The sequence below is a fragment of the Ciconia boyciana genome, chromosome 2, assembly GCF_034638445.1.
Source record: "Ciconia boyciana chromosome 2, ASM3463844v1, whole genome shotgun sequence".
NCBI classification, from domain to species: domain Eukaryota; kingdom Metazoa; phylum Chordata; class Aves; order Ciconiiformes; family Ciconiidae; genus Ciconia; species Ciconia boyciana.
Window position 1 is genome coordinate 152,799,184 of NC_132935.1, and position 17,598 is coordinate 152,816,781.

Consider the following 17,598-nt stretch of genomic DNA (forward strand, 5'->3'; position numbering starts at 1 on the left):
CACAGCTGACTGTAACTGATGCTTCAGAGGCTGTACTGCCTTAGTAATATCCACAACTGTCATAATGTCTGGCTAAACTTAACTTTAATCCAAGCTTTTATTTTAAAGGAAAAGCAGAACAGAGGCATGCACATTCTGAAGTAAAAAGCTAGAGAATTTCAGTTAAAGAAATAGATGAGCGAGACAGCGTATTAAGAGAAAACAGTTGCAAACATCTTGCTGGCTATTGCTGCAGGTACTGCAGGAAGCCAGAAGCTGGCATACCGCAAAGGGCAAACTCAGCGGAAACTCCGTTGTTACATGGCAGTGTTCACCCACCAGTAGCTATCATTAACACTCAGGGTACAGTTTCAGCAACCAAAACCAAGATGAAAGCTAACTGCTGCTGAAAGCAACAGCAGTGCTACAGCATCCCCACCTCCAAAAAAGCAACCTCTGCCCCTGCGCTGCCACTTGTGGACCTCCCCCACCACCATGCTGAGCCAGCTCTGCTTGCTGGGCTGGCGGAGTGATACCTTGAGTCATCCCTTTCCCCTCCACATGGACACCGCCTTCTGTAAGCCTCAGTAAACTCAACCAGATCTCCACATGGACGGAGGAGTGCTGAGGAAACAACTTCTACAAAGTGGCAGGTGGCCGTCAGACTGATTGACCTCTGAAATTACACCGTGCTCTTTGAGTGCTGCTAAACCAGCCTAAATTCAGGCTGTCACAGGCCCACCTTCCTTCTCTGCTGGCCTTGGGTGAATTGCTTATGAATGGTCTGTAACACAGCCAGCCAGTTTGGGGAGCAATTCTGATTTTATTTTTTCCAATAGGTTATTAGAATAAATTAGTTGGCCAAAACATTATGACAAGCAAAGAATGAAACACCAAAGGTTTTTCGTTTTTGTTGTTGTTTTGGGGGTTCTTTTGGGTTTGGTGGTTTTTTTGTTTTTGTTTGTTTGGGTTTTTTTAATTTTAATTCAGGATTTGAATGGCAAGTACACAGAATAATGCTTACAGATAGTATCCAAATATTTAATTGCAATTTTTTTAAAAGATTCACTATCCTAATACAATTTAGAATGAGACTTGTACTGAAACAACTCGTCTTCAACATACTTTCAACACTGGGTAAGTGGTCAGGAAAATTAACATGCAGAAATAATAAAAAACTGATCATCTCACAGAACACATACAGATTTATAATGCTGTATCTATCCATGAGACTTTTTAATATATATTTAATTCTATATATATTTAATTTTACATATGCATGTTATCTATCTATCTATCTAAAAAACTAATGATGATTACTAATTCAATGGCAGTGACAACTGGCTAGGTATAAGCACGCAGTGAAACAAACAGTGGACTTCATCCAGATTTTAATCCTGAAGTTTGAGCACTTGCAAAAAGCTCATCAATCTCAGGAAAAAAGTTACTTCAACCTTAAAAGACGCCCTTTTTTTTTTGTAAACCACACACCCATCACAAAGTACTTTATAAAAAGCAGTACTTGCCTGAACAACCTGCCTATTAATACACTTCTCCTGCTTTCCAAAGCAGGATTTTAAGCCTGCTTCAGGCTGCTTCTAAGAGGACTGCAAAAGATAATAAAATATGAGGTTTCTCAAAGTAGCCAAGTAGATCTACCAGTTTGCCACTACTGAATGGAGACAACTCAATTTCTCTGGGCCCTAAAATTCCCTGCTTTGCACCCTTCATCTATCTGGTGCCAACTGTGGATGATACTTTAACCTCTTAACTGAGACAGTGGAACAAGCTGAGCAATAACTCCTTGCTGAGTTATTTCTCACCTGATCTACCAAGCTAAGATGGATTACTCAAGTCAGAAGAGCACTGATGCATGCACGAGCAGATGCTGTGAGGTTCCACAGCAGTTTATGCCAACTTATCTCTGGACTACCACAGTTCCACACTCCTCTCACTATGAGCTGCACATTTTCCTATTCCTCCCCTTGGTCTGAAGTGTGTCACTAGTAACTCATGTGGTCACCCAGTTGAAACAGCTGATCTAGTTGAAAATTAATTTTTTGTCAAGCTATTTTTCAACCAGATCAGCTATTTAAATGACTTACTGTACAGCCTTATGACTTCCACTGCTGATGCAAGGAGGATGGCAAGACTGCACAGCTACAGGCAGGAGGGACAGTTAAGACTTACATTGGTATAAATTGCTGCAGAGCCACGTTCCTACAAAAATAAAAAACATTTTTAGTTGAATTCATGGTTCAAGGGCCACTGGAACATTTTATGAAATACGAAATTCAGGTAAATTTGAAAACCACTTGTCTACTGTGGAGTTTTGAGTTATCACTACTGAGGTTTCTTTTTTTTAAAAAAAAAATCTCTGCAGAGACATAGTATTAAAATTGCTTCCAGCTACAAGCAAATGTTAATCATATTAAATACAGACATTATTCATTTAGAAAGTGAAACTGCATTGTGAATTATGTACCAAAATGAGCCAGTACCTGTGCAAGCTTTTTGATTACTATCTAAACACTCTCCAAATTGGTCAGCTGGCAGTGATAAAAATGCTGGCAGCAATCTTACCCACCATAGTTACTCTTTAATGCTAAAGTTGAGTTTTTCACTGAAACTGGTGATATCGGCAACATGGCTATGTAACATTTTAATCTAGCCTTTGAAAAGTTATGTAAACAACATATGTAGTGGAGGGAGGTAACACATACATAGAAAAAAATGTTTATCACTGTTTATCAATTTTATGATGCATTTTAAACAACCTATAGCTGATATGTTTAGTATGTTATTCCAAAAAAGGAAATTTGCTGTTTCCTTTTTTACACTCAAGTACACACCCAGGAAAAATTACACTGAAATTCTTGAACACTAATTTCTCACAGATTTGTATTTGCATAGAAATGACAAAAACAGCACAAAAAATTATTCCCCATTTTTGAACTGTACAGTAAAAGCAAAGAACAAATGTTATCTCCTAAAATGTTACACTTACAGATGCTTTGGAAATGCATGTAGGTTACATTCATGCACAACTGAAAGACAGATTTTTAATCTATTCTGACACAAAACCAGCAAATTGACATTTCAAAACGGTCAAGCCTTGTATTTTATGCAGATAGGCTACAGTACTCCTTTCAGCATTGGGACAATCTTTAGCTAGCATGAGAAAGTGAGCACATTAACATATACTAAATACAACCTTGCAAAAAGAACAAAAGGAACCTCAGAAAAGGTAATTCCTGACTTTATCCTATGCCCACCAAAACTAATTTCCTAATACACAAGAAAATAAAACATCAGTCTAATAAGAAAAAAAACCCAGCCAGAACACACCAGCAGCACATAGTTCAACTTTGCTTACCCTAGTCAATCTTGTGGATGATGCTAGCAAAGATTTCCTCATTTCTCCTTTTTATTATCAGAAGAGGGAGCATTTCACTTGGTGACTGGACAAGAACAAAGCCTTCAGCCACTTCACTATCAAAGACGTGGTAATAATATGAGAAGTCATCCTGATGCAAAATTTAATGCCAATCTAACGATAACCGACTACTAAAATGTGTCATCTTTTGATCCGAGTGCTTTTTATTTAACATCAAAAAGATTATGTTCTTTTGTATCTATCTCCACTTCAGAAACAGGCTTTTCTTTTAGCTGTACTCATCTTCACACAAACCCCTTTTACCTAAGATCTGGAAAACCAGACAGCTGAGGGTCTAGGCAGAGCTTGCATGTTGCCCAATTTAATACTTGAGCAACTGAATCTGCAGAGGATGCCAGCCAAGCTACTAGAATGCCAGGTCCTTCAAATGACCTCCTACGGTCCCCCATACACTCCTGACACTCAGGTTACCCCACAACTCACTGGGAGAGCATCCTGTGATCTTCTGCTTTACGGCAGCGCAAGGCCACAGATCACTCCCCACAGGTCCTGCCAGCCTACAATGACACAGAGCAGACGAGTACAGATCAAACGGCTTCGTAGAGCAGCCAGCTGCACAAGAGGCAGACATGACTCTCGGTGCCAATTCCTGAAGTTAGCACTGTGTTAAGACACACTAAACTACAATTCCACCAAAGAAAATTAACAAACCCTAGAATGACAGCTTATCTTCCTCTTTCCTTTGCAAAAGGGAACGGCCGCCGCATCCTTATCTCAATACTTACTTCAAGGTTACGCCAAACCAGACATCTTGGTCTCAGGTTTTTCAAAACCATGACCTCAGGGACGAAGTACGCATTAATATCCAAGATACTACCTTTGACTCACAATATCACCATTTCCTAAATGAAATACTGACTCTTTCTAAATTAATCTAATACAATTATTTTTCTTCTCTTTCAAATAACCACAAATCAGTCATCTTTGCATGAGGGTAAGTTCAGTGTTTCAGTTCAGCCCAATATATAATTATTGTTTTTCATTCTACCACAAATGACAAGAAAAGAAGAAAGCTTTCACTTTTTCCGTTCAAGCTTCCACATCAAAAGTGCCTTTACTTGCACAGCTCTAAAGGTAAAGAATTTATTTGTTAATAGCTGTAACAGAAAATTAACTACCTGTGAGTACTTGTACGTAGCATGTATACTACACAGAAATTTGTAGTTTAATACAATAAGAATCCATACAAACAATGGCTCTCCTTCCTGATTATACACTATAAGGTACCAAGAGCAGAAGTTAAAACTAAGCTAAGTCAAAACTAGGACCAAGTTAAGCATAAGTGATCTTGTACAAAACACGAATCAGAAACAAATTAACTGCAAATATTATGTGGATCTTTTTGGGGGAGAAAATATTGGCAGTAGATATTGTATATGTTATAGTTTATGAGCATTTTAAGAAGAATCTGCCCTTAAACATGGTCTTACAAATTAGAAGTTTAGAGAAAACGGCTATAAACAGAAACCTAATGATTTGTTGGCAGAACGTGAGAACTGCATTAATTTATCAGATACTCAAGACGTTTTTCTGTGGGAGAAAGACAAGACTGAAAAGGATGGTGAGAAAACATGAGTATCTTCTTAGCTCTTCCTAGCAATAACAAAGTTAAGATTCCAGCTTCAATTTTGTTACTCAAAACTTCTCCCTCTAATAAAAACCACAAGAATACTAACGATGCTTTGCTGCTGCTGTTGGAAAAGAAAGCACACATGAAACTACTTTTAAGACAGAAAGCATATTTCATAAGCCTTTTTGCAGCTGACTGTAAAAAGAAATTGAAAAAGATATAGACAAAAATATCACTCTAATATATTAAAGAGCCTTTACTCAGTGAGCCCCCAAAGACAATTACAGGTCAGGTAGGAATCCTACTACCTTTCCCAAAAGAAAACATTAATATTGTAGTCTCATCAGGCTACTTTCCATACCATGTGCTTGGTTATGTGCAAATTTTGTACTACATTAGCGACTTTACCATCTCTGTGAACATCTTCAATCTGTTAACGGGGGAATACAATAGCCTAGGAAGTCCACTAACCACTCGGATTAGTCTAAGAATAGAAAAGTAAAAGAAGGTGGTTATTACAAAAATACAGGATTTTTAATAACGTTCTGCTAAAGAGAGCACCTTTAGTACTGAAAAAGACAACTGTACTATTTAGTGATGCATAACAAGGTGCCCAGTGTCTCATTTTTCATTCACAGAAGTCATAATTTTCATTTTCTCTGTGTGACATTCTCAATACAAGCTATTCAACAAGCCTACACACATCTTAAATTGGACTAGAAACTCATACAGCCTGTTAGGAACACAGCTAAAGCACACGACAATTTCTTACAATGAAGCTATATACACTTTTTACTGGTACTTACACTACTAATCCACATGGTGGGAGAGAAGAAAGTTTAGAGAAAGGTCTCGTCATAAATTTATCCTGACTTACAGTTTCAACAGTTTAGGTTACTGGGCCACGCCCATGTAGGACAAATTGGGGGCATGGGGAGGGGGGGAGAAAGCAGAATTTGTCTTCCCATTTGTGGGTAAACACAAAAATGACTTTTTAGGAAACCTGAGAAACTCTATAACCACAAGAACTGACAGATACTGGTCAATATTGTGGTCCACCGCGGTTACTGCATGGCAAGTAACATCATCCTTTTCAGAAAGCTGGCAACAGAACACACAACAGAACAGAGCAACACAGAGCGAGGAGGAACTACACAGAAAAAAGGAGATGGTATTGGCCACCGTAAATGACAACATTATTCAGTATTAGAACTAACCAACAAATTTCAATTTTTGACACAAAAGGCCAAGATATCAGATCAAGATATCGCCAGTGTCTGTCCAGGAGACCGAGCCGCAGAATTTGTTTCATCTGTTCATTTGTTCATGATTCTGTGACACTCCCTCTTGAAAAACAAACATCCTCTTCAGAAACAACTGCTAACTCTTCCCTACACCAAAAACTCATTTTCCGGTAAAGCTTTGAGATGCACGTTTGTATAAAAAACACCTATGCACACACACACCAGAGCAGAAGCCTGAAAAATCTCAAGTTGTCTAACCTGCAATGTTAAAACTGCTAATGAGAATACTACTACTACTAAGTGCCTTCAAAGCAAGGCGAGTAGAGCAAGTGGGATCAATTTGTAGAATCAGCAATATAAAGACAGATTGAAGATGAGAGGTAGGAAAACACAGACTTAACTCTGAGTTTTCTGCTGCTGGGAGATAGGAAGTTTTCTACAGGACACAGAATGTAGCAGATGACTTAATCTAGTCATAGGGGAACAGTACACATACTGGCAAGTACTTTTTAATGACGCTTCCGAAATAAATCTAACTACATATTGCCTTAATTAAATTTTTAAGAATTATTTAATTTATGTAATCGCTTTATGAGCAATTACATAGATAGATCTACCAATAGATCCCGAGATGCTTAAAAGACCAACAAACAAAAAAAAAAAGGCACTCCCAACAAGGATTCCCTCTCAGAGGGCTGACCACAGATCCTAAGAATTAAAAGGACGCCAAGGGAACTGGCCATTCTAAAAAAAAAGTTGGAAAAAATAAATCACTTTAAGTTCTAGAAAAGCAAATGAGGGCAGAATAGACTCTGCTACTGCCAAGCCCAGATTCCCTCTTTTCTGCATCTGTCTAACCAATATTTCTTCCAAGTGCCATGTGAGGAGGCATGAGCAATCAAAGCTAGCTAGCTTGCCACAGTTAATACTGATTAGGAAAATCCCTGCCTGTTTTAACTTCAGTCTTGCAATGTCTCACTTATTATAACAGTCTCTCTCGCATGGAAGAGGTACAAAATATATTTGGAAAGGAGCGGGGAGGAAGAGGAGGTCGGGTATACCAATTGCCAGCAAAGCTCCATCCAGCCTCTATTCTTTGCCCCCAAAACCCCACTCCCCACACCATGCGGTGGGTGCAACTAACAGAGAACAGAAAGTAGCGCAGCCCACGCATCCGCTCCCTATGTGCAACAGTGACATGAGTGAAGGCTGCACTAGGCATCACAAGCAGCACTAGGCACTGAAGCAGCCCAGGCTCCCTGGCCTACAGGCCCGAGAGGAACAGCACGGACTCTGCCTGTCTGTCCACTAGAAGGAAAGGGAGCGGGGATGGAGCCTGTTCCAGAACTTTGATGATGGCTTACAAAAAGGGTCCCATCAAGAGGAGGTACTTCAACAGCCTGTTTAACAGCAGTCCTGCCACAATCGCAATCACAGCCGTTTCTGAAGGCCACGGTACCAAGAGCCATGGACAGCCAAGAAGCCTGTAGCAAGCTGATCAGAGGGCTGGGAGAACCACGAGCTAAGCGTGCATCACATCACTTGACTAAATCAAGACTGGGTGGAAAGGTAGGCATGACAACTATTTACAAACAACTGAAGAGCATTCATACCAGTGGCAGCAAGGGAATTATATTCAGGACAATGGAGAACATAGCACGTGTCCGCCCCATGTTTGCATTGCTCTCCCCGAGCTTGTCTTTCTGCTACCCAAGTTACCTACTTCCTGAGCTGTTCGCTATAGCAAACAAGCTCTTTTCAAAACTGCACAATAGTAGAGCTACCCTAAGAGAGGTATAGGGAGGATGGCTAAGAGCAGAGGAATGAAATCGTGAATCAGGAAGAAAGAACAGCAGGAAAAGTTTCCGGACAGTTTGGTTTCAGCTGTGGGAATCACTTCCCAAAGGAAGTGGTAGAAGCTTAACCACTTGAGTCACTTAAAACTCAAGACAAAACACTAAAATTCTGCACCCACATCAGAAATTCATGCATATTCTGGAGAAACTCGCATCCCTTCAAATCAGTCCTTCACAAGGGTGGGCCTAACTAGGGACACGATGCAGATCGAATGACCGAATGTACAGAGCAAAATGAGCTCCCTGGCTGCACACACAAAGAACGCCAGATTTTTAACTGCTGACATTTCATTTTGAAATAAGTCTGGTTCATTTATCGCGTGGCTGGCAAACAGATACAGCACTTACCAGCTTCAACTTTGATTAAGGTAAGATTTCATTTTGCATGCCTGTCAGGTTTGCACCTTTCAGCTGAAACATCTTTGAAAAGGACGAAAGTTGAAGGTGTTCACATCCTAAACTTGCCTTGTCTTGCCTACCTATTGCCAATGGCTCACTGTTTTTGCAACCCTTATAAATATAGCCTTGGGCAGGCTTGCAAAATGCTACTTAATCATTTGCCAGAGGCAAGTAATATTTTCTGTGACAGGAGAATGAATCATCAGTTTCATCATCAGGATGGATGTGGACAATGAATGTCTTCACTACTTTTAAAGTCTTGTTTAATTTAGTCTAATTTACATCTTTCTAGTAGTACAATACTTCTTTAAAGAAAAAAAAAAAAAGCTGCTACCAAGTAATCTCATTTCGTAATAGAAAACTGATTTTTCTCACCCTACCACCACCACCTACCGAATTATTAATATGCCAGGAACACAGATTATCTAAATGTGGTTTCACATACATAAAGTCCTGCTCCATTTCAACACTTAGTCACACACGCAGCATTTAGCCATGAGTTGCTCCACTAATCTGAATGGAGACAATCCCTACTCCTAAAGGTTTGTGTGTCTTGGCATGAACAGGACTGTAGCACCAATGGCAAATCTACCAGAAAAATCAACATTTTCACCCAACAGATATGTGCACATCTGTTGGCATGAATGGACCGTTGTATTATACCAAGGACAAATGCAGAAGGAACCATGAACACGGTTCAATTTTTTTTTTCCATAAAGAAAAATAGTCACAAAGACTACCTGATGAGTCTAACAGGCAGTCAGACACTTATTCCATAAGATAAAGACATCTGACATGGGCTAAACAGTGAGTCAGAAATAATTTCCTATCATTTTCCTTCCTTCCAACAAACAGCATAGGAAGGTAATAATACGAGACAAAACATTGCACTCCTATTGCTGTAAGTTATTTCAGAAATCTCCACGTGAAACAGATCGCATACAGAGGCCTCACATTCCCACTTCCACCCCGCCACAATCTTATAGCAAGCTATAAAAGGCTCAGAGCCAGCTTAGAGCAAAAACCGCACGAATTTGAACGCATCGAGCAGTCAAAACGATGCACTACGACCATGCCGTCAAACAGTGCACATACCCCGCTCTTAATGGTTACTTTTCGCAGACATGTGCACGTCAGAAATCTCGATATTCAAGTTCCTACACTGCCTCACTCGATCTCATCCCTGTAACTCGCTTCTCCCCAGCGCCTGCCTCCCGCGGAAGGCAAGCCTTCCCCCGTCGGCTCTGCCGCTGCCGGACCGGGCGCTGAGGGGGACGCTCGCCCTCCCACGCACTCCCGGGGAAGCCGCCCGAAAAGTGCTGCTCCGTCCCCGGGCACCTCCGGGCGGGAGGCCGCGGACGGCACAGGGCAGCTCTGAGCGGGGCACCGGTACAGGCTCCCGCCTTTGTTGAGAGGGAAGGGCCGGGGCAGCCCGGCCGCGGGCGCTGCCGGGCAGGGCCGGGCCGGGCCCCGGGCGGACAAAGGCCTGGCTGGCCCCCACCGGCACGGGAGGCCCGAGGCCGCCGTCCCGCCGCCACAGGAAGCCGCAGGCTGAGCTCGCCACCTTCCCGCCCACCCGCCCGCGACAAGCACAGCGCCGCGGCAGGCACGACGGGAGGCGAGGCGCCCCCTCCTCCGCCCGGGACGGGCGCTGAGGGACCCGCGCCCCAGGGCGGCGGCGGCTCCCGGGCGCTGCCGGCGGCTCCCCGCGCGGGCGGGGGGCGGGAAGCCGCGCTCGCCGCCCTCTGCCCCGCACCACCCGCCAGAGCCCGTCCGGATACCGGCGGACGCGCCCGAGACGAGGCGCCCCGCGCCGGGCGGGCACCGTTCAGCCCGCTCCCGGCCGGCTTCAACCCCCGCCCCATCCTCCCGCTACCTCGGCCATGGCCGCGGCGCGCCTGGCTCCTGGCAGGGGGCGCGCTCCGGCCCGCCTGACTGACTGACTGAAGCTCCCCCTCTGCCCCGGCGTCCCGGGAGCGGGCTGGGCTGGGCGCGGCACAGCGCGGCGGGACGCCCGGCCTCGCTCCTCGCTCCCCGTCCGGCTGCCCGCCGCCGCCGCCGCCTCGCCTCCGAGCTGCTGAGGGGGGAGCCCGGCGCGGCGGGGGAGGGGAGGGGAAGGTCCGCGCTCGGCCGCGCTTTCCCCGCCCCGGAAACACATTCCTCCCCGCTGCCGTCAAGCTCGGGCGGGGGAGGGAAGGAGGGAAGGGCTGTCCCTGTCCGAGGAGGGGCTCGTCCCTTGCCTGTCCGCGACTTCCCTTCGTGGCGACCGCCAGTGCCTTATTTGGTGGGGTTTTATTAGCGCCCCGCTCCGCAGCCCCCGTGCGCGCCCGCGGGACGGGCCGCGGGGAGGGGGCTGCCCCGCGGCTGGCGGCGTTTCCCTCGGCGCTCCGGGGTCGCAAGGCTGCTCGGCCCCAGCGCGTCTTTTGCAGGGCTGCGCCCTCCTCTGCTCCCCTCGCTGCCTGGTTCCGCCCGGCTCGCCCCGGCGGTGCCCGCGGCGCCGGGACACGCGTGGGGGCAGAGGGGTGGCTGCGGGAAGGGGGACCGCCCGGCCCGCTTGCTCGCAACTGTTGCCAAAAGCAGTGGAAGTCAGCGATCGATGAGGTTGGCATGACGCTGACACACTGACACACTGTCCAAGCTAGAAAGTGCCCCCCCCCCCCCAAGTCCCTTGGCCAGAGCCTGCTGCTGTTCGGTGCCTGCCCTTAGCGGTTTTAAGTGCTCCTTGAAGTAGGTTCTTGGAGGATCTGCTGATTAAAAAAAAAAAAAGAAAAAAGTGGCATTTGACACTTTTTTGGAGTAAGGAGCGATGGGAAACGCGAGCTATGCACTCATAGCTCACGGTCATAAAAGCTGTACCTTTATGCGTGGCCACTGGAGCTAGTGTCAGTTATTATTTTGGTATGATTAACTAAATGAGTGGTGCTGCAAATTGATTATAATTTTAATCGCTTTTCCCCTGCTTTGTTTCTAGCTGCACTTTAAAAAATTAACGATGTTTCTGCCTTACTCAAGCGCAGCCTGTCATTCAACCCTATGTTCCATTTGGGCAGTGCAGTTGTTAAGGATGTAGTCTATTAACATAGCTGCATTAGCAGAAGCTTTTAATGCTGGTACATTTTATAATTGTAAAACTGTTTTAGTGGTGTTAGAAAATGAGATTGAAATGATAAGACTGCTGCTCCAAGGAGCTTCATCAAAAGCAAGCACTGGACAAATGAAGTGGAAGAGAAATAACTTTGACAATTAGAGATAAGGAAGCCAGAGACCAACAGGTAAATTAGTAGATAATATTAGTATTGCCAGGAACAGGGAAAGAAGCTGCCATAAACCCAAAGTTTCAAAATGGTAGAAATGTATGCCTTGCAAAATAAAAGCAAGTACTGGAGTGATAGTGATCTGCCAAAAAGGTAAGAAATTTAAGTACTGGGGGAGAAAGAAGACTTGTAGCCAAGGTTTTCTTCTCTGCTTCCTTATTACAGGGAAAAAAGCACATTTTGCTAGAATATGCAAATGGTGAGCAGAAGTCCACTACGGTGTACTGCAAACAAGCAGCAGCAAAAATATGCCTCAGGTTGCTGGGGCTATGCGGAGTAAATAAAACTGCTTAACAAACTGGTGCTTCAAGTAATACCCAACGCTCAGCTCAGACATTCGTGTGTCAAGTTGCCAGTGGCTAGGTGTGCTGCGCGATAGGAAATTGGCAAGAAAAAATCTCCCAAATGGCTGAAAAAAATCACTGAATTATTTGGCTGCTTTCTGGACTCCTTGGAGAGTACAGATGCGTATGAACGCCATTTGTTATTTTCCAACACTTCTGAAGTACTAAAGACGTCAGAAAAAAGTGCTGGAGGTGTCTGAGCCAGCAGACACAATTGCAGATGATGTCAAAATGTTTAATGTAGTGCCTCCATACTATGGTATACATGACATCTGGGAGAGTGAGTGAACGTTTTTGCATGGAAGGGCTCAAGAACAGACAGGTTTTCATGGCTTGAGCGGGCAGCTAGGAAATGTGTGGGTCACTGGTAGGCTTGGGTACCATTTCTGGGAATCCACATCCTTGCATCTTACAGAAAATAGGTGAGAAAATGTGACACTGGAGACAGGGGTATGAATGATGTATATTCACTTAGTATGTATATTGATTTGTTTGATACTGCTGGATTTGCTGTTGTGTTTGCTATTGTTTTTTTCTGTGATTTTGAGAGATTGTGGTTCTTTGTTACAGGATTAGGATATAAGTTTTCAACTCTTCCTTCTCCAAGTAGTTGCATGTGTCAAACCCATATAGAAACTGGAAAATATCAGAATTATAATACTTCGGTTAGTTTAACTTAGTTTTATCTAATTGGCTTAAGTACATTAAATTAATACACCATTTTTCCTGATTTTTTAAGTGTATTTAATGCTTGGGTTATATTTAGAAGACAATAAGGACTGTCATTTGGTAATGATGCCTTTTGTTTTATGTGTAACATATGTTCATTTTCTGTGAACAATGTAAGAAGTAAATTTCTGTGCTGTAGAATATACCGTCATAGGACCACCGGCAAAGTGATGTCTGCAGATATTATCAGGAATAGTAAAATACTTTGTTTTATGATTATTTGCATATCATATTATTGAAAAATTCACACAAGTAATCAGAAAAATAAATATTTTAGTTATTGCTTTCAAAGTATTTACAGTATGTTTGGCAAATTATATTACTTTGTAGGTACAGCTGATTTAGCTACATGGCATTATCTTTTATACCTACTTGAGTTTTGCTTTAAAAGCCCATTGAAGAATATATTTTCATTCTGTCTCGCTATCTTTTAATCCAAGCCATTGGCAAAAGAGGGCCCTGGTATCACAGAAGAGAAGTAGTTGGTAGAGCACCAGTGGTGTGTAGGGGCCAGTGTGAGAATCTTTGGCCTATTGTCAGTGAGTCATTTTGTATATAGAATATAAATATATATTATCAGCATGACCAGGTTGTGTTGTGGAGGAATCAATCTGTAGCTACAGCTTGCCTTGCAGATACAGGTTTTATTATAACTATTACAGAAACACCCAGGAACCCCAAACCAGGTTTTGGTCTGTCCACTGTTGCATGTATAAAGAGGCCAACTGTGTAAATCAGGGGTGCTCAGCTGCAGCTCGAGGGCTGGGGGTGAGCGTCCCTGGGCCAGGCAGCCGCACTGCGATCCCTCCCAGTGCCTGGCTGGTAACCTCGGGGGTGAGCGGTCATTTGTGTGCCTTGGGGACCGCTGCCTCCTGGGAAGGAGGAGCTGGTTGGTAGGAGAAGCTGCAGCAGCTCCTGCCCAATGATCAGGGTATTTCCTTGGCTGCGGTTTCCCAGTGGCCTCATGTTGCTGCCAAGACACTGAGCTCTGAGTTACTAAAGCCCACACAGCCGAGGGGCTGTCACACTGTTCCCCACCATCTCCTACTCCACTCCTGAAGCTTGCAGAGGGTTTAAAGGGAGATACTTTGCAGCTGGGGCCACAGTGAGGAGTGCCATGGTTTGCACATTAGCCCCCGAATGCCTCCCATCGTAGCACCCCAGTGGGCAGTTTCACAATCTCACCACCCACTAACACAGGTCTTTTCCCCTTTACTGCTTCATACTGTACTAGATATCTCACCCACCTCTGCCTCAGGGAGTGTTAATTTATCTGTACTGCTTCTCTTTCCCAACACACTTTGCTACTGCAAGCAGAGTACTGCAAGCTTTCTCTTTCTCCCCCTCTTCTTCCCCTCCCTCGTCAAAATGCTCCTACCCTACCTAAGATAATTTTTCTTTCCAAACTAAAGAAAACCAAACCATAAACCCGAGGTGAAAAATCGTAGTCTAAATACAAAAGACAGATAAAGGGTGGGAGAGAAAACAGAAAGCCAAAGTCGTTTTCCCAAGGTTAGCAATGGAGCCAGCAACAGAAGGCAGGTCTCCTGGGACCACACCAGGCTGGGGCCACCTGGGCTGTGCTGGTGGCGGGAGCAGCGGGTTTTCCTGGCCCGGCCTTGGAGCAGAGCAGCAGCAGCTGCCGCTGCTGTTTTATTCCAGCAACGTCTGTGCAGTTGCAGAGGGGCACAGAGAGTGCTGAGGCCTCGCTGGCAGCTTGTCAGCACTGGGCTATGCCTTCCCCTGTAGAGGATGAAGGAGATGTTAGACGCGGACACAAGATTAATACCGAAAGTATTATTAGAAGATAGGGTCACTCAGTACAGGAAGCGATGGTGCTAAATGGTTGTGGTAATTGCTTTCGGTAACAGCCTCTATTTGTCTCCTCTTCTCACAAACAATGAGGAACACTTCTCTGGGGGCAGGCAGTGAGCAAACCTGTATTGTTTGCCATCTTGTCAGCCACGTACAATATGCCCATTTTATGGAGTGGTATGTTTACATTGGAGTGAGGTTCTCCTGCCCCACACAAGGGCTGGAGTGAAGTGAGTCACAGATTTGTCCAGCGGGAATATTGTGATAGATTGTGGTCTGGGCAAAGGTTTGCTCTCTGAGATTGTCTACCTGCAAGATGCTGAATGACCTGCTGGACTTACCTCCTGTTCATGGGATCAACGTTCGGCACTTAGCTGCAATCAGCCTGATACATTAACACCTGGTTTATGATCAACGCTTAGGCCTCTACTTTGTTCAGTCAACAGTCCTGTGTCTAGCATGAGCCTGAAAAGGTCAGAGTCCACCAAGCTGTTCCTTCAGCTCACCAGTGTTTAAAAAGCAACTTGTCCCCTTTTGGCTGTCAGGCAAGGAGAAAGGAGAGGTCAGCCAGAGCACATGGCCCTTCTGGTGGGACCGGCCCATGCCATCCATCTCATGGGCATGGAGCAGGCTGTTAGGGTGGCGGGACTGAAGGGCAGCTTTTTTTACAGCTGCACTGTGCCTTGTGGTCCTTCTGTCTTCCTCTGACTCTTTTTCTGCATTTACTTCACCTGGTCTCTGCTCTCTTTGTGCATATGTTTGGATAAGCTAAGCTGTTGCTGTTACAGTCCCATGTTTTCCCTGCTGCCATTAGCATACACATTCCTTCTTGTTTGTCACATGGATGTGTTTCTTCCAAAGCTGTTTTGTGGGACTCCTATGTTATTGTGAAGATCATTTGTTTTATGCAGCAATTCTATGAGATATTTTGACTCTCAGTAAGCAAGGCAGGATTCCTTTGTCATCCTTAGGCATGAAGCACAGGTTCCTCCTGTGTTCCAAAGTAAGGAAGTGAGCAGGAGTTAAGTGAGGAGAATAAAGTCTTAACTTATGATCACTTAACTTATGATTCACTTATGAAACACTTATGATCATGATAACACAGGGCAGAGAACTTCTGCACCAGCTCCTTATGTTGCTTGAACTAAAGCGTGTTTTCTAGAGAACTTGATTTAAAAACTTCAGGCTTGAAGATACTTTAGTGTTTAATTACCCAAGAAAAGATGCCTATGGGAGATTAGAAATATCCCCAAAGGGTGATAATTCTGAATGTACAATAACTTTCTGAGATTCAGCAGTTAGTTAATTCTTACCATGTGTTGCTTTTATTTTGTGAGTCTCTGAGATCATGTGCCTACATATTCCATTCCCTCCTTCTCAGGGGATTCCCACTGCTTAGATAAGCAGCTCATGCTTATTTGGGGAAAAAAAAAATGTATTCCACTGCCCCTAAAGAAGTGTGCAAGGAGGGTTGTGAGAGCTTTCCTTTGCAGAATTGTTCTGCCTCAATTTTGCCGTAAGGGACATGCTGCAACATTTTAAGCTGAATGCAGTAGTTATTACTGCATGAAATTACTGAAATTTAGAATTTTGTAGAGGAGAGTAGGGATAGGAATGAGAGAGGGGGATTTTGATATCATCTGCTGCAGAAAAAGTAGGAGAGGGGAACAACCTACTAGCAGTGAGAGTCTTTGTGTCGTGAGAGCAGGACTAAGGACAGATTTTATGTTCGTTGGTATATAAGGGAAAGAGGAGCTATGTGGAAAACAGCAGATTTTAAGCAAGATTAGAAGGCAAGAAACAGGACAAATAAAGTCTGAAGGAAATAAATAGAAATAGTACCACTGGGAAAGGAGATTTGGGCAAACAGAATCACTATTGTATAAGGTGATTGGCTGCTCTAATAGAAAACAATGGCAAAAAAAGGCAGAACATAATATTTTTATAATACTATTTCTGTCAAGTAGAAGAGAGTCCTATATTGAGATTGTTCTGAAACCCCCAATTTATCCTCCCCATTCCTACACACCTGAACTTATTATCATGATTGTGTTTCTTCAAATAATTTGTTTCACTGACTCTTTTTTTTTTAAATTTCCTAGACTCATACCTAAAACGCTTTGTCAGTATTGATGTTTGGATGAAGATGACAGTGATTTACAGCCAAAAACTCTCGCTTGTGCACTCTCAATGATCCCCATATATTGTCCTCTTTCTAGCACAAGTTTCATGAATTTTCTTATTCTTAAGAAGTTACGTCTGGATGTTAATAACAATTTTGCTTGAGTATTGATTTATCCCACTACCTTGTCATCTAAGCAGAGACTAATACAAAGCAATTCTGACTTTCTGTTGTGCTATTCACCCAGCTTTTCTTCCCTTCTTTATGACTCTGCCAGCAGTTGCAGTATTTTGCAACAGTGAACAGTCACAGGACTCATCAAGAGAAGAATTCAGTTTCTCAGTCTGCAGGTGCAGGTTCTTAAATGAAATACATCATTAATTAAATCCTAGATGTGACACTACAGTAAGAAGTATTGTAGTTCACTAGTATCCTTGGCAGTAGGATATTCTGGCCACAGCTGACATTATAACTGTTACAAACACAAAGTTCCGTTCTGATTTCAGCTGGGTGTAATGAACCAGCAAGGAATGAAAGTCAAAAGATAGTTGTCGATGAACTAATATATAATGAAAAGATTCACAAGCAATTTTTAGAAAAGCTCAAAAAGAACGAGGTGGAACATCGCAAGGAGGTGAATTTATCAGTCTAGTTCATGTTAAAAAAGTATTTTGAAGTTACAGTGAGGATAATGCACACATAGGGCATGCTAGATGTCGCATTGCTCAGGTGGTGGAAAGGTGTTTGGCTTTCAGCCTTTTGCCTCACG

General features: G+C 43.7%; 1 protein-coding gene and 1 long non-coding RNA gene across 2 annotated transcripts in view; both read right to left on the bottom strand.

The window, feature by feature from the left end:
- ITGB1 (integrin subunit beta 1) overlaps window positions 1-10,678 on the bottom strand; it is a 46,201-nt gene extending 35,523 nt beyond the window's left edge. Inside the window, exon 1 of the mRNA XM_072854601.1 lies at window positions 10,382-10,678. Coding sequence (XP_072710702.1) covers window positions 10,382-10,663 — 282 coding nt within the window. The 5' untranslated portion in view covers window positions 10,664-10,678. The remainder of the gene's footprint in view (window positions 1-10,381) is intronic.
- LOC140648502 (uncharacterized) lies at window positions 1,507-5,472 on the bottom strand. Its single transcript, XR_012041240.1, has 4 exons — window positions 3,860-5,472; window positions 3,356-3,471; window positions 2,085-2,199; window positions 1,507-1,586 (listed from the first exon to the last, which is right to left on the bottom strand). It is a non-coding gene; the product is annotated as an uncharacterized lncRNA (long non-coding RNA).
- Window positions 10,679-17,598: the final 6,920 nt, after the last annotated feature.